This window comes from Pelmatolapia mariae, linkage group LG18 (genome assembly GCF_036321145.2).
Source record: "Pelmatolapia mariae isolate MD_Pm_ZW linkage group LG18, Pm_UMD_F_2, whole genome shotgun sequence".
Taxonomy (NCBI): Eukaryota; Metazoa; Chordata; class Actinopteri; order Cichliformes; family Cichlidae; genus Pelmatolapia; species Pelmatolapia mariae.
The window spans coordinates 17,360,835-17,378,011 of NC_086243.1; the positions used below are offsets into that span (position 1 = coordinate 17,360,835).

General features: G+C 39.5%; 1 protein-coding gene across 1 annotated transcript in view; it reads left to right on the forward strand.

Annotated features, from left to right (window-relative positions):
* LOC134617573 (laminin subunit alpha-3-like) overlaps window positions 1-17,177 on the forward strand; it is a 58,761-nt gene that overhangs the window by 32,071 nt on the left and 9,513 nt on the right. The window contains exons 31-63 of the mRNA XM_063462863.1: window positions 141-289; window positions 724-839; window positions 1,080-1,291; window positions 1,417-1,621; window positions 3,766-3,910; window positions 4,006-4,146; window positions 4,612-4,773; window positions 5,636-5,737; window positions 5,827-5,910; window positions 6,129-6,359; window positions 10,288-10,401; window positions 11,079-11,197; window positions 11,289-11,369; window positions 11,485-11,585; window positions 11,672-11,725; window positions 11,825-11,976; window positions 12,394-12,504; window positions 12,597-12,699; window positions 12,907-13,068; window positions 13,198-13,394; window positions 13,664-13,780; window positions 14,025-14,179; window positions 14,345-14,486; window positions 14,611-14,710; window positions 14,790-14,906; window positions 15,008-15,178; window positions 15,295-15,446; window positions 15,575-15,766; window positions 15,846-15,994; window positions 16,128-16,290; window positions 16,386-16,513; window positions 16,790-16,934; window positions 17,044-17,139. Coding sequence (XP_063318933.1) covers window positions 141-289; window positions 724-839; window positions 1,080-1,291; window positions 1,417-1,621; window positions 3,766-3,910; window positions 4,006-4,146; window positions 4,612-4,773; window positions 5,636-5,737; window positions 5,827-5,910; window positions 6,129-6,359; window positions 10,288-10,401; window positions 11,079-11,197; window positions 11,289-11,369; window positions 11,485-11,585; window positions 11,672-11,725; window positions 11,825-11,976; window positions 12,394-12,504; window positions 12,597-12,699; window positions 12,907-13,068; window positions 13,198-13,394; window positions 13,664-13,780; window positions 14,025-14,179; window positions 14,345-14,486; window positions 14,611-14,710; window positions 14,790-14,906; window positions 15,008-15,178; window positions 15,295-15,446; window positions 15,575-15,766; window positions 15,846-15,994; window positions 16,128-16,290; window positions 16,386-16,513; window positions 16,790-16,934; window positions 17,044-17,139 — 4,568 coding nt within the window. The remainder of the gene's footprint in view (window positions 1-140; window positions 290-723; window positions 840-1,079; window positions 1,292-1,416; window positions 1,622-3,765; window positions 3,911-4,005; window positions 4,147-4,611; window positions 4,774-5,635; window positions 5,738-5,826; window positions 5,911-6,128; window positions 6,360-10,287; window positions 10,402-11,078; window positions 11,198-11,288; window positions 11,370-11,484; window positions 11,586-11,671; window positions 11,726-11,824; window positions 11,977-12,393; window positions 12,505-12,596; window positions 12,700-12,906; window positions 13,069-13,197; window positions 13,395-13,663; window positions 13,781-14,024; window positions 14,180-14,344; window positions 14,487-14,610; window positions 14,711-14,789; window positions 14,907-15,007; window positions 15,179-15,294; window positions 15,447-15,574; window positions 15,767-15,845; window positions 15,995-16,127; window positions 16,291-16,385; window positions 16,514-16,789; window positions 16,935-17,043; window positions 17,140-17,177) is intronic.

Below are 17,177 nucleotides of genomic sequence, written 5' to 3' on the forward strand. Positions count from 1 at the left end.
GATAAAGTTCCAATGCTCATGAGAAAATGAGCAGAGGCCTTGGATCAGCTCCCCCACATGGCTTTAACAGGGAGATGAGTCACTGTGCGGCGCCCTCTTGTCTTCTCTCTTTACCCATTTAAAATGTCCTTTTCTTGCAGGTATGATAAATGCTTCGTTCTGCCCTGCAGTCTCTGGATGCAGGGAGGTAGTCATCGCTGATGGGCGCATTGCCCTTGACTTTGAGAGAAATCCTTGGCAGCTACCCGTCATCTCTGTGAGGGTGCCACCTAGAAAGACTCTGATTCTGGTCAGTGGTTTGTGTTACGTATTAAACACCATCGCAACTGAATGAGCGAGAAATATAAAAATACTTGTTTACAGTCTGAAGGCATGCGAAGCCTGTGTTTTGCACTAGTGTTGTTCAGGTTGAGGACTTGGCATCCTGAGGTCCTCTCTCCTCAGTGTTATGCCATATCCCCAACAACAACAATGAAACGACTGTATTCTACCTGGCAGTGGCTTGTGGGTTTATAAAGGCTAAGCTTCCAGGCTGTATAAGGCAGGGGGCAGGTTGGGCTATGATTGTGTACTGTTCAGTGTGCTTTAATTTTCCTTCTCCATTAAGCTGAAGCAAATAATAAAAATAGAAATAACTTTAAATCCTTTATCACTCTGTATTACTTAAACAAAGATGTAGGGTATATGAGATTGTTTTTGATATGGTTTCTATCTTTTATTTAGGATTATATCATGTTGGTACCTGATAGCGTTTACACCCCAGAGCTCCTCAGAGAGAAACCGCTGGATAAATCTGAAGATTTCATACAGCAGTGCCGAGAAGAAGGGTTCTATATTGAGTAGGTATCCAACAAATAATGACATAAGCATTCAACAATTTGACACGTTTTTTTTTTTGTGATGATATATAGCTGATGGTTTTAATATATTGATATTCATATATGGGATATTTCATTACCCAAGCTGAGGTAACAGTCTTCAAAACACCAATGTTTTTGGAAATGGTGCCCTCTAGCTGTCATGTTCGAGTATAAAACCACATTTGTATTTAAAAGTAATCTTTGTGTGTGTCATTTTAGCCCAAGAACATCTTCCCAGTTCTGCAGAGACTCGGCCCGCTCTCTTGTAGCAGCATATAACGATGGTGCTCTGCCGTGCGACTGTGACACATCTGGCTCTACAGGAAGCGTCTGTGATGCAGTTGGAGGACAGTGTCCCTGCAGGCCACATGTGATTGGGCGGCAGTGCACAAAGTGTGCCACTGGATACTTCGGATTTCCCTACTGCAGACGTGAGTCAACATTTACCTTTGATTTGTAGTTCTTTTCTTTTTAAGTCATCATTCACTCCTTGTTACTTACTCTCAAAATACAATTTGCATCTAATTTTGTCCTCATTACGCTCCTCTCTGCGCAGCGTGTGATTGTGGCCGCCGACTATGCGACGAAGTGACGGGACGCTGCATCTGCCCTCCTCAGACAGTCAGACCGGCCTGCGATGTGTGTCAGAATCAGACTTTCAGCTACCACCCTTTGCTGGGCTGTGAGAATTGTGAATGCTCCCCAAGCGGCATTGCTGCAAATGCAGGGGCTCAGTGTGACCGCAATACTGGTCAGTGCAGGTGAGCTGAAACCTACACGAAGAGCAAACTGTGCAGGTTACCATATTTGCATTTACCTTGTAAAGGCCAAATAAATCATATTTGAAAGCAACTTTTCCAGCTCTGTTGCTAACTAAGGATAAATGGAAGCTGAGGTTTGTTCTTATGATCTTATGCGATAGTCTTTAAATACTTCATATCATATCATTGACCCCTTAAAGCCTGAAATATGAAATAATTACCAAACAATTCTAATTAAAAAACAAAATGGAGAGTTTGAGCCAAATGTGTTTAAAAAATAATGTTAATTTCCACATACGATTTTTATTTGCATAGTATTTGCTACATGTACCATTTTTTAAAATTGCTTAAAATGTATTGTGCAATTTATGGAAGTTTTTCAGGAAGAAACCCCCCAAAAAACCCAAAATACTGATGATGTAGAAGTCTCAAAAACTCAAATCAGATATGATACAATATGCGTTAAAGGGTTAACATTTGAGTTATTTTAGCTGCTGTTCTGTCCTAGAATCATTGTTAGAGTTCAGTAGGGATGCATCTATAAACATGTGTTCCTCTGAGCAATGTGAAACAACTTCAGCAATTTTTTAATCCACTTAAGACAGAGGCACACACATTGTGTCACTTCATGCCATATTTTCCCCTGTGTCTTTGGACGGTGCCTCCAAAACTCAAAACTTAACAACTAACAAGATCAGGATGAAAACATAATCTAGGCAGAGGTAATATCCAAACTGAAAACTCCAACAAAGTCGAACGGAAAATATCAAACAGGAAAGTGAGTCCATAGCAGAAAATGCTGGAAAAGCCAGGAACATGCCAGTTCATCCATCCATCCATCCATCCATCCATCATCCATCCATCCATCCACCATCCATCCATCCATCCATCCATCCATCCATCCATCCATGCATCCAAAATATTTCAGGAGCACAGCACAATGCTGCTGTGGTTAGCACAGGTTTGAATCCACTTGCCAGCTGTGCTCTTTGGGTGTTCCACTTTGCTTCCACAGTCCAGAGACATTAGTTTCGGTTAGTTTAATTGCTGATTCAAAATTAGTTGCAGGTGTAAATGAGTGCATCGGTGACGTGTCCAGGATGGGATAGCCTCCAGCTTCCCTGCAAACCCTGAATTGGATAAATGGAATAAAAGTGGATAGATATAATTAATTATTTCTTCTTAATTATGTGATTGCGTAGTTTCTCTATTAAACAGCTGTGCTTGTAATGCCTGTCCCTTGTGAGTAACAATCTGTCATGCACTGATTCTTGAGTGGTGCCAAAAAAAGACTGGAATCTGACCTGCAGTTTCCAACAGCAGATATGAAGCATGACAGCAACGTGATTAATGAGATGTTACATCTACAGATGCAGCAGTACATTAGGGGAATGTTGGTATGGGCTGATATCATGAGTATGTGACAAAGAGCCTAATTTATTTTTTAATATTCTTTTTAATTTCTTTACGCAAAATGATCAAAAACAGCACGAGCATCAACTATAGGCTGTTTAAGTTGTTATTTTAAACATTGGTGTCGGCCCTGACTTTCACAGTTCACAGTCCAGTCATGTTGTTGTACACATCTCCTTTTCTGTCAAAAACAGTATCATGAAAAAGCTCTAGGCATTTCAGGTGTTTAGATTCTTATGCAGTGTGATAACATCAGAGAGCATGTCCATGTCCGTACAAACTCATTGTGCAACAGCATATCTAGTCCAAACATATAGCCAGCAAAACGACAACTATGTACAGCGATGAAAACAGCCACGCAAGCTAACAGATAACGCATCTCATTCTTGCCTTAATCTCTAAATCAAATCAGAATGTGAACTGTAAGTTTTTAATGATGTTTGAAGCAACTTGCTTGCCAACTACCTTGAATAACTCCATAAATGTTGCTGTGAGAACTGAAAACTATGCAATGGTTATTTTAAAGGTATCCAGACCTTACTGATAGAGTATTACAATTACACAGTACTGTTTTCACTCTTATAGAAATGTGGAGCTAGAAGTGTAAAGCAATGCATAAGATGTAATCATACAGTTTTCTTTGCCATACAAGCTGTTCAGAGACCATTTCTGTGTTTCAAATGTACACTGAAGATCTTTAATTGTGATTATGTCTCTGCATTTTTACACAGTTGTAAGCCGAGGATTGGAGGCCGGAAGTGTGATCGCTGTGCTCCAGGTTATTATCGCTTCCCTGACTGTGTGCCCTGTGACTGTAATCAAGGTGGAGTTACATCTAATGTGTGTGACCCAGACACAGGAAGGTGTCTCTGCAAGGTCGGTTCAATAAATGAAACGTCTTATTTAAGAACTCCCTGTTTCTTAGTGTTCTTTGTCTGACTTTCTCTTTGTCATTGCCGCCACGTTTGCAGAGAAATGTTGCTGGGGTCAGGTGTGATACTTGTCGGGAAAGGTCCTTCTATTTTGACCCCTCAAACCCTCTCGGCTGTACCAGCTGCTTCTGCTTTGGAGTCACTGACCAGTGTCAGAGCTCCAGCAAACGCAGGGGGAAGGTGTGTTGGCTTTTCTTGCTCCTGCATGTCTACGAATGCCTTTAAAGATTTTCTGCCTGCAGCACCTTTTGGCTGACAGACGTTATGTGGCAAACAATGGGTTTTTTAATAAAAGCTGGTGTTGATCACAAAAGGACCAACTATGGTAAAGCAGATCAAATGGCCACCACGCGATGCAGGTTTTACTGTGAGCTGGGTGCCTTTATAATAGAGCTTTCCTTGTTAGTGTCTCTAAAGTTACTGGATGAACTCATTGACCCATCCACCCGTGTCTTGCGCAAAGTCCTTTTTGCAAGCTTGTCTTGGAAATGGAGTTATCGACTTTGCTAATCTGGTGTTCTGTTTAATAAGTCATCGGTGTGCTCCTATTTTACTAATACAGATAATACTCATTTTACTAACACTACCGTCAAAAATTATCTGGAAAACACAGTTATTATTTTTCTTACATTTCTCTGTTATTAGTTTGTTGATATGCAGGGCTGGCGTTTGGAAAGTCCCGACAGAGAGGAGGTTACATCTGTGTTGAACAAAGCCAGTAACACGGTGGTGGCAGATATCCAGGAACTTTCTCCCGCAGTTCAAACGTTACACTGGGTGGCACCACCGTCCTATCTAGGAAACAGGGTGAGTCAGTGGAGACGTCATGGCGGGGCATGTTGTTTATTGGGAATATGTGCTGCTGTCTAAACAGAGAAACAGATACTAGAGGGCATTTCCACAAAAAATGTTTTTAGTTTTTTTATTCTTGAATAAAACTCTGTTTTATTCAAATCTTCTAATTTTATGATTCTTTTTCTTAACTCTTATCATGCCACCCTGTGTTTTTATTTCTTTAAATTATCTTAATTGTACAGCACCTTGGTCAACAGTTGTTGTTTTAAATGTGCTATATAAATAAATTTGACTTTGACTTTGACTATTGAAAAGTAAACCTATAATTATCAAGATCCATACTAAGAATCTGGCAACCCAGTTGCATTCATGTTTTAAACTTCTTTAACATGATTGAATATGACAATTCACTGAAAATTGTTGTGCATATATACAGTTTTGGAGTAAAGGATCATTGTCGATATTTCAGGTGTGTTCACATTTTTGCATCTTCCAGTTTTTTTTTTAATTTCCAGACATGATTTAATTTTAATTATAGTATTATTATATTCTTTTTAGGTATTTCTATAGTGTTGTATTGCTGCTTTTGCTAAAGGAACATTTTCTCCACCACTCATCATTGTCAGCTAAGACAGGAAGAAGTGCAGAAAGGCTGTCAGCATACATAAACAAAACTCTGAACAAAAATCTTAAACAATTTAAAAGGAGGAATTAAAAGGCCATATGATATCTGAAAAATCACAAGTTTAACCATTACCTCCCAACTGAAAAGGATCTAGGTCGAATATATATATATCAAAATGTCCTTTACACTAACCGTCTATATGCAACTGTCCCTCCAAATTAACTAACAGAAGTCTCTATCCTTTTCTAGGTTTCATCTTACGGTGGTTTCCTGACTTACCAGTCCAAATCATTCGGGATTCCCAGTGAGGGGATGACTCCGATTGGCAAAAGACCTGATGTTGTCCTAACTGTACGTAGTGCTAGTAGTTTTCTTTTCTTTTCTTTTTTTTTTGGGTTACAGTGGCAGTGTATTTATCCATGTCATTATTTTTTCCTCAGGGTCATAACATGACTCTGATCCACACATCTCCACAAGCTCCACTTCCAGACAGGCTCTATCAAGGCAGAGTACAGATGTTGGAGGTAAAGGACTACACTTTCTTATCACCTATTAAATGATGCAGTGTGTTTGTTTAAATTTAGATTTTGAACTAAAAGCAGAGACAGTGGAAAACACATAAAATGTCTAAAATGGAATAATGTAAAATTACTATTAACGCACTACTGTTTTCGATTTTATTATCTCTTTCTCTCCATACTGATTTCTCAGGATAAATCTGTAAACTTTGTGTTGTTTGCAGGGGAACTGGCGACACGCTATCAACAACAGGCCTGTCTCCAGAGAGGAACTGATGATGGTCTTGGCTGGTCTGGTGGGCCTGAGGATCCGAGCCTTGTACTTCACCCAGAGCCAGAGACTCAGCTTGGGTGAGGTGGGCCTAGAAGGGGCCACAACCTCAGGGACTGGAGGTCCTAGTAACTTAGTGGAGAAATGTTCCTGCCCCTCTCAGTATACTGGTGACTCCTGTGAGGTGAGTTTGAAGGCCATCAAATATGTTGTATGAACAGAAGTATTGGGCCACCTCCCTTAATCTTTGCTTAAAAGTTGCCAATGCTTTGCTGACACAGTAACCACAGAGTTCCAGACCTCCTCTCGCATTAACATCAGCACAAAAACTATGTGCTGGGAGCTTCATGGCATGGATTTCCGTGGCAGCTACTCTAGGTGTAATGTGTAGGTGGCCCTGTACTTTTATCCACATAGTGTATTTGGTAGTCTTGCATTCTCCTAGGCTTCCTGTCGTGTTCAGGTCAAATCTGACCGATTTACAACTTAAAACACTCATAAATATTGTGTTTTACATGTGATTGCCTCAAGGCCTTATGACATCCTCCACACTATGCACTTGAACATATAAAAGTGATGATCACCTCTTTCATTGATTTTTCACACACACACACACACACATTGGCCCCTGACCCCCTGAAAGACCCACTGAACGACCTACTGAACGATCCGCTGAACAAGGTCAACTGGGCAAGGTCAAATTTGCTGTTTTATGGACACTTTTCCATTTTCACTCCCTAACCTTAATAAATCTTCACTCCTGATGTACTGAACAATGTTCCATTCAAGTCAGTTAAATTTAAAGTTGATTTATCAGATTCTCAGTGTTGATAAAATTTGTATGCACATAAGGATAAAGAAAAAACGTCATGAAATACCAAATGATGTGATTGAAATATAGCTTTACTATCTGTAGTCCATACCGGTTGTATCCTGTTAAATCTAATATTAAGGAAGGCACGATTGGGACTTTCCTATCATCATTAAGGTAACATGAGTAATATGATCAATGACACACTGATGAGTTAACATATTTTTATGCTTTCCTGGCCATTATTGCTACAAATCATCTAGTGATACAAGCCCAGTTCTGAAAAACTCTGGAAACTGTGTAAAATGCAAATACAAAACAGAACCCAATAATTTACAAATCTCACAATTCTGTATTTTATTCACAATAGAACATATAGAACACAATCTGTTTAATCTGAGACATTTTACTATTTCACGAAAAATATCAGCTCATTTTCCCAACTTCTTTTAGGTGTGTTGCTGCCATAAAGTAGCTCATTTTTTTCTTCAAATAATAAAATGTCTCACTTAAACATTTGATAAGTTTTCTATCTTCTATTTTGACTAAATTATGGGTTGATGAGGTTAACAAATCATTTGAATCTGTTTTTATTTACATTTCAAACAGTGTCCCAGCTTTTCTGGAATTTCTTTGCACTGAAATACTTTTTTTTGATGGTGAATGAGATTAGTTTGGCTTTTTGTAAGCCTCCTTAACTTCTCAGTAGATTTGAATTCAATACAGCGAATCAATGACAAGAACACGTGTCACTTTCTTTCTGTACTTCTGTACTATATAATTTCCTTAGGGATCAATAAAATATTCTGATTCTGATTCACACTTGTGATCGCTCATGAGCTGGGATGAGCAACTACATCAGTAGCTCATCAATTAACTAAGATGTTTCTCCACACGTAGTTTTAACGTTTAGTTTGGCTTTAGTTCACAATAACATTTGTTTAAGAAACAAGAAAGTGTGAAGAAGTGCATTGACTGAAGAGCTGGGCCTCCTTTCATATTTCTAGGTTGCCTTGACATGTCTGGGCCAAGAACCGCACCCTTTACCTCACAGAAAAATGTACCAGGGTGGAATTTGATGGAAAATAACATCCAGAGAGCTGTGCAGTAAAATTATGTAGCCCTGGGCTGGGATACGTGGCGCAATCATGCAGACATAATATTTGTGATTATAAAATTATAATCACTGGTGTGGATACAGCGCAGAGAAATGTAGAAGGGAAAGCTTTCCTTGAATGGAAAGGGGGCTGAGTTGATCCAGAGGCTGATATAGTTTGTGCTTCCCAAACTTGATTTGTGTGCAGTTTTCCACCCAGGAGTGGATTAAACATGATAACAGAGCAAGCGCTTATTAAAGGGGAGTACAACGTGTAAAGGAGAACATATATTATGTGAACTAGGGGAAAAAATGAAAAAGCTTTAGATATGTTGCTTGTTTGTTGAAGTGCTGTTGCCATAGATTACTAACTGCCCTCCTGTGTGTGTGTGTGTGTGTGTGTGTGTGTGTGTGTGTGTGTGTGTGTGTGTGTGCGCGCGCACATGCATGCTTGATCCGCCATCTTGGGTGTGTTGATAGGAAGTTGACTACATGTGCCCAGAGGCTATATGACAACGAGCCTCGCCTTGATGTGTGAGGTGTGTTGCATAGCAACATAGCATTACTCGTAAACCTGAGTGATTTTGCCTTAGTGCACCTAATATACGCGTGTCTGTAAGTACAGCCGGCACGCCTAGTTGTGTCTGCTGTGTGTTTGTGCAGCGTGATTCAGGTGTGAGTTTCATACCTGTGCGGTCTATCGATGTCTAACTAGCCTCCTGGTCATGTATTCTTGCAAAAGCCCTTTTATAAATCACACACGTATACAGAGAATATTACTGAATGGTAATACCGTGCTGAATGTTTTACTTGCTTTTCAAGGCTCTATTACCACAGCCTTTTAACTTTGAAGTAAAGACAGGAATATTGTGATTTTCTTTTTTTCTGTGATGACATCCGATTTCTTTTGTGGGCATTCACATCCTACACCCTGTGAATAGAATAGAATTGAATATAATAGAATGGAATAGAATAGAATAGTTTATTCCAAATATACCTAAAATAACAAGCGAAAAGAAAAACTTAAAAACATTAAGTCTTCATGAATATCTCTATGTCTACAAAATGTGTCTTGAACCATTCTGTGTGTGTGTGTGCGTGTGTGTATGTTCGTGCGTGCGTGTATAAGAGCAGGAATGGGGCAGACACTGCATGTAAGCACTTGCACTTGTGTGTTCTTGTGTCTGCAAACACTCATGCTGAGCTGAGAGGCTGAGTCAGGTAAATGGGTGTGTCTTCTTTGTACCGGTGCGGTTGAGTGCGAGCGTTTGCATTTAAGAGGCAGAGGGAGAGGGTGTCAGATTATTTCACGCGGACTAAACACTGGGAATGTCAGATAGCTCAATGGATAGATATTGGCGTAGAAGGGTTCTGCTCCAGACCCTGATATATTGGACTTTTATTGGACTTTGCTGCGCTGGGCACAGGCCCTTTGACAGGGCAGATCCACCCCAGCACAGCAGACTTCATGACAGATGGGCTCAGAGGATACAATACCCTAAGCTTACTGACCGGGGAACTCAGAGGATTGAGTATCCATCGATAAATGACAGAGGACAGATGCTTCAATATCCTTCTATTGATGACAGTGATGCCAGTTCTCAGATTCAGGTAAAAATCAGAGAGTGTGATGTATGTTATTTATACTTTTACTCTGGGTTACACTGTGTTAAGTGTAGATCCCTAGTCGCTGGAAGACTGTTATCTCTGACCCCAAAGGGCGTGCTAAGAGTTAACCGTTAATCCAAATGAATTCAGATTAACGGCGGTTAAAAGTTAAAGATTGAAAGTTCATTTCTGCCTGAATTTTCACACTCCTTGACACCAAACAGAGCTACATTCATCCTGTGTGATAACATGTTTGCGGTGTTTTATTGAGTTTTAAGTTTTTTTTTTCCATATTGTCCAAAAGGTGTGCAATATGATATGAAATATGGGCAAACAGATTTTTTTAAATTGTTAATAACTAATGGTAGTTTGCAAATTAATGAGTAAGATTTTTGAAAATAATTCTTCAAAAATTACCAAATATCCCTGCCCTCCCCCATGTTTCTCAGTATATTATCAAAGGTATACTCTATGATGTTGTGTTTTAATAATATTAGAGACTTAACTTTAAGTATACTGCCAAAGTTCCTTGAATGTAAAATCGCCTTAAATATAGATGTACTTATATGTCTTCCCATTTGTATTTTTCTTCTTCAGAAATGTCAGCCTGGTTACTACAGAGATGGCAGCAGTCCTTTCCTGGGCCTCTGTGTTCCCTGTGAGTGCAACGGTCTCTCCGATGAGTGTGAAGACAGGACAGGGCGGTGCCTGGTAAGAAATACACTTAACTCTTACCTCCTGGTATGACTCCATGACCACTGGTACGCAGAAAGCAACAGACATGAACAACCAAGAATGACTACTTCAGCCCAGCTGACTCCATTGTGATGCATCGTTTAGTCAGAGTGCAGACCCTCTCACCTTCAGGGCACATCTTTTGGCACACATTTATTACACAACCCTGCTTCCTTTCAGTTGTTGCTGTGTTTGTTTTTAAAAAAAAATCACCATCTAAAGAATTTTTTGTTATGCCTTATTTGATTTCCCATTTTTGTACTTTCTCGCTTACTTTACATAGATGGATTTGCCTTAATGCACTTCCTAAACTAAGCTTTGTCGTATTATTATGATACAACACACTCAAGACTGGGCTTGTGGATACAATGCATGCGTGGATGCACACATTCACAGCCAAATGGACACAACAAGTAAATCAAACACACTACTGATAGTTTTAGCAGAGGCATGTTTTTTTTCCCTCTTTCCCCTCAGATGTTTGCTTCTGTGCCAGTGTAATAAAAAAGGCTTGGTTTCCGGGAGATAAACGTGTCTGTCAAATGCTAGCTGCTGTGTACACACAGTTTTTTTTCCACACATTATATATCCACTATTATCTTTTTAGATCTTCATTCTGCCCTGTTTTAATGGTTACATTATGTGTTTTTCAGAACTGTCGGTACAACACAGCTGGGGATCGATGTGAGCGCTGCAAAGAAGGTTACTATGGAGACGCAGCTCTCAGGACGTGCAGAGCGTGCCCATGCCCATTCACCACTAGCACAAAGAAGTGAGTTAAAAAAAAAATCAAAGCCTAAACTGCTATATTACAATTGCACTTATAATTTTGTGATAAAAATAATCTCCTTGTGGGTCTGCAGTTTTGCGGTAGGTTGCAGAGAGGTGTATGGAAACATCGAGTGTATATGCAGAGCAGGCTACGCTGGTAGCAGGTGTGAGAGGTGAGTGTCCCTGCATAGAGTGATCAGGCTGTTATGTAATTGTGTGCAGTTTAAAACACTGCTGATTATTTCTAATTTGTCTTCTTATTCTTTTTTTGAAATCTCTTTCCCATAGGTGTGCTCCTGGTTACTATGGCGATCCACTGATCCCAAGAGGAAGTTGTCGCCCCTGTAACTGTGCTGGCAATGGCAACAGCTGTGATCCCAGAACTGGAGGTAAGTTTGTGGAACCTAATTTTGAAAAAAAAAAGCTACATTTGAATCATTTTAGTTCGGTTTTTAATGGGTTTATTTTTTCACAGTTTGCAAGAATGCGCTGGAGCCAGGAGACACAACCACAGATGAACAATGCCAAGGTGAATTAAAAGAAAGATTTGAGGCTGTACGGCGTGGCATGCTATTTGCATTAAATTTGGTTTGATTCTTTGCTAATTGCATTTGCTTTTGTATTTCAGAGTGTGATAATTGCGCCCAGACTTTATTACATGACTTAGAGGAGCTAGATAATGACCTGGTAAAGATCAAGGCTGAGCTGGGCAATGCCACTGCCAGCGCCTCCTCTCAGGACAGGCTGAAAAAGCTGGAGAAGGCTGTGGCAGACACCAAGGTAACACATTAGTGTACCGTAGCCCCCGCATATAACTCTGAGAGAGCCATTGGATTGTTTGGAATTTGTCCTTTGCACACTACACACACACACACACACACACACACACACACACACACACACACACACACACACACACACACACACACAAACAATATGGTACAAAATAGGAATATGTTCCAAGATGATAATGATAACCAGTGAAAGTATGTTTTGTTCCACAGTTAAAGACCATTGACGGATTTTTTTGTCATTATTCTTCCACTTATAATTTCTGTGGTACATTTGTCTGCTCCCTTTGTTTCACATATATACAGGCACAAGTGAACAAGTCTTAAAACAAATCTCATCCGCCTCATGTTTCAGTATCTGACTTGACGCCACTGAAATCACATTTTGCTACTGTAACTTTTGCAGGTTCTTGTTAGCAAATTCCGCTCTGACGTCAACACAGAAAAACTCAAAGTTGAGCAGCTGGAAAACGACATGGACACTCTTGAAGACGACATTCGTTCCCTCAAAGACAAGGTATAGGATGCCTAATACGTTGTTAATATTCTTTCATGTGCTGATATGTCAGGAATTGTGTTTGAATGTGTGGGATTGTGTTATGTATTAAGGCTGACCGGAGGGCTTCTGAGGCTGACAATGCAGTCGGAGATGCTGACAAAACCTACAAGAGAGCCGAGGATTTGAAATCAAAGATCGAGCAGCAAATAAAAGGTAACGGGAGCATTACATTCATTGGAAGCTAAACTCTGTCCCTTTTCTTGGCGCTGTCCTGTTGTGTTTTAAACTTTTTTTTGTCCCCCTACTTTGTCCTTTGTTCCGTTTATAATTGGTTCACTAGTTTCTATGATTTTCTAATTTAATGGTACTGTCAGTCCTTTAATATTAACTGCATGTGTGTGTGGTTATGTTTGCTTGAAGATCTACTGAAACAACTTGAGAATCAGGATAAGAGGGGTGATGTGCCTGCTGAAAACTTTCTGCTTTATGAAACTGCTAAGAGAATGGTGAACGAGATGGAAGACAAGAATTTCACTCCTGAGTTGACCGCTGCAAAGAAAGAAAGCGATGAAGCCAAGAAATGTATGACAGACTCAGTAAAACCTTTCAAAATCCCAGAAGCACCTGATTATAACACGTGTTTTCTGAATACTGAAACGGTTAAACATTAACGTCAAATAACATTCCCATTATTTATTCTTTATTCTTCAGTGCTGGACTACATCAAAAATAATGTAAGTAAGCAGTGTGATGAAAATGAGGCTGCAGCGGATCAGATTCGAGGTCTTCTGGAGGGTTACGAAGCCAAACTGAAAGAGCTGGACAAGGCCTTGAAAGATGCAGCGGACTTAGTGAAAAATGCCAATGCCCAGAATGGCCTTAATGCTAAGACACTAGGAGATCTGCAGGTAATAAATAAAAGAGGTGCTAAGAAGCTAATTATTTACAACGACCACACATGCATGTTAACTAATAGTTTGTAACTTTGTGTGAAAGATCCAAGCTGTTTTTTTGTTTTGTTTTAGTAGTTAAATATATCTTGTATAATACTTTGACTCGCATTGTAAATATAAGATATTATCAACACAGTAAAAATGCCTCATGTGTTACTCTTGTAGTATGTTTATTGCAGCAGAGCTGGTCTCTCTAATTGAACTGATTCCTTTGTTACCTACAGAAACGCACCAAAGACTTAAAAAATGAGCGGAAGATAGTCGAGGACCAGATGACCTTGGCCAAGAATGAGCTACAGAAAACAGAAGATTTGTTGAAAATGCTCTTAGACAATAAAACGGTACATTTGGCAAAGCTATATTTTTCTTTTTTTACCTCAAATATTCCATCCACTGAGATTTATGCACTCTCACGCCTTTTATTTACCTGATTTATAATATGAACCAAAACATTTCAACTATGTAGCATACCTTTCATTCAGCTCTTGAACATTGTTTTTGCTTGTGCTCGCGGGTGAGGTCAGTGTTGTTTTGTGGGATTGTGACTTTACCTGCACCCATTCACCTGCCCCTTTTCCTCTGTAGGAGTATGAGCAGCTGGCAGCACAGCTGGATGGCGCCAAGACGGATTTGACCAAGAAAGTAAATGAAATTTCTAAGGCTGCGGCCAAGAAGGACATCGTGGAGGCTGCCGAAGACCATGCTAAAAACCTAGAAAAGATTGCAAAGGATATTGAGGAGTACGTAAACCAAATTTTTAACGAGCAGTTTATTGACATGGAGTCAGCTGTGTGTGATATATAAGATTTCCTGTTTTTTTTTTTTTGTTTGTTTTTTTTAAAGTTTAATTAAATAATTCTCTCTGTGTCTGGGTTGTTTTCTTTCCATGACATCTTGTATAATAGTGCCGTGAAGAATGCAAGCGGACGAACTGAGGTGCGCAACGCGAAAGATGCTATCGAGGCCTACAAGAATATCACAGATGCCATAAATGCAGCCGAGGCAGCTGCTAAGGAAGCCAAAGTTGCTGCAGAGAGCACCTTAAATGTAAGTCAAACATTTAAGTAAATATACAGGCATGCTTTTTGACATGAAGTAAATTCAGTATTAGAAAGGATTTTCAAATGAATACGGAGTCATTTAAAAATATGTCTTTTTTTTCTTGATTTAGAATGTAACAAACCAGAAGCTCACAGAAAAGGCAAAAGAGCTGAAGAGTCATAGTAAAGACCTACTGACTGAGGCAGAGCAAACAGAGAAAGACCTTAATGGTATTCAGTCATCTTCTTAAGTTATCATATTTACAATAACCCAAAAGCGCAGATGCTAATTCTCGGTTTCTACAAACAGACACTGCTGACAACATCACTGACCTGAATAAGCGCATTAATGATGCCAAGAAGAAGAAGAAAGCTCTTGAGAAAGACCTTCTTGATGCACAGGGACAGTTAAAAGACATCACGAGAGGTAGAGTAATGCAAATCATGTGGTTATTTTAATCACATTAAAGTGTTTCTGGTAGATGTAAGATACTTAACTATTTTTTGCTTTTGATTTTTCCCCACCAGATGACATTGCAGCTAAGATAAACGAGGCCAAGCAGAAGGCAGCTTCAGCCAATCAAACAGCCAGTGACACAATGGACAAACTCAACAAAATGAGAAAGGAACTTGATAAGATCGATGTCTCTCCCGGGAGCTCTAACCTAAACGGTATATTGGACGATGTCAACCGGACAGGTGAGATTTGGAAAATTTTCTTTTAGGCCCAGTCAGCAATACTTTTCCATTTTCTTTTTTAATGCACTTTTAGAAAATGTTTACATTTTTTTCTCTCACCTTTCTTGTTTTTCCAGTGAATAATTTGCTAAACACCATCCCATCTCTGACCAATAAGATCTCAACGGTAGAGAACCTGACCTCACAGGTCTCACCCATTAGCAACATATCTGAAAACATCAAAATGCTCAAAGATCTCATTGAACAAGCCAGGGACGCAGCTAACAAGGTAAGGTTGTTCTGTAAATCCAGCTGTGGGTTTTCCTCCCTAGCAAAAGTGAAATATACCTGTTCCCTGTATAATATCTTTACTAGCAGGGCTTCATTTTTCCTTTTTTTCCCATGTGTTTTGTACAGGTTACAGTCCCTATGAACTTCCAAGGTGATGGTCATGTGGAGCTTCATCCACCAAAAAATCTGGATGATCTGAAAGCCTACACAGCCATATCTCTGATGCTACAGAGACCTCCAGGGCGGGGAGATGGAAAACGCAGACGTAGGCAGGCCACAGAAGATGACATGTTTGTGTTATACCTTGGCAACAGAGATGTAAGTATTCCCAACTGCAGATGAACATTTCAAAGCTGTGATGTTTTTTTATTCTGATTTTACAACCTGTGTCTTTCAGTCTACAAAGAACTACATAGGTATGTTTCTGAGGAACAATGAGTTATATGGTGTGTACAAGCTCAATGGAGTTGAGAACGAGATGAAAACGGGAGCAATCACTAGGTCTGGACTAGAGCCTGCAAAATTTGATAGGGTGGACCTGCGCAGGTAAATTGAAAACTTCCCTCTATAAATGCTGTGTCAGCATTTTAAATGGCAACATAAATAAAAAATGTATTAACGATGCCAATATGGTAGATGTGATTAAAATAATTATTTGTTTTTCCCTTTTATGATTTAGAATTTACCAAGATGCAGAAATGATCCTTACCAAAGATATAACCTCAAACAAAGACTCCATACCAATTAAGAACGGCAATCAAGGACGAGAGTCCAAGGATCTCCTGGATCTCAGTCCCGATGAAATTGTTTTCTATGTTGGAGGCTACCCAGCCAACTTCACTGTAAGGAGCACAGATATATAAAACATACTACTATGTATTGGTTTTGCAGCAGCATGGATTTTACTAATACCTTTTCCTGTTTTGCTCCTCATCAGCCTCCAGCTTCCCTCAGATACCCCAATTACACAGGCTGCATTGAATTTTTCTCTCTTAATGACATAGCTGTCAGTCTCTATAATTTCAAAAGAGAAGACAATATTAATAAGGTGACTCCATGCAAGAGGTACGTCATATGATGATTAGTATTGTGTGCAGCTAAACACTACAGTGTCTCTTTCACAGCATTTCATTTTGGGAAACTGCCATTTAACTTGCAGTTTAATCAAGTGTTTAATATCTTTCGTCTTGGTTCTTTATGGCAAAATATAAAGAAATCACGGGTGGCTCAAGACTTTTGCACAGTGCTGCATGTGTTACTATATGCTATTACTCTTAATCAGTGTAAATGGCATTAAGTTTAGCAATAAGTAATAACTGTCTCACTGATTTTCCATAACAGGTATGCTAAACCTCTTGATTCTGACTACTACGAAGGCACCGGATTTGGCCGAGTGGTGGTGGATAATACAGTGGGCACCTTTATCATCAGTATGTCCGTTAATACGCGCTCACAAAATGGCCTACTCTTATATGTAGAAAGTGAGGTAAATTCTGTTCAAGTGAAACTTTAAAAATGGACACACATCTTGATACACTGCAAATAAAATTCTATGTACTCTTTGCAAGAACTTGATTACCTTCTTTGTTTCACAGGACCAGTACTTCTATGTCACCATGGAGGAGGGTGTCATTTTTATACATGGTTCTCTCTTTGAGACATCAGCTTCTAATAAGCAGAAGGATTTCCCGGTAAGATGCTTTTTTTTCTTTTTTTTTTGCAGTCATTC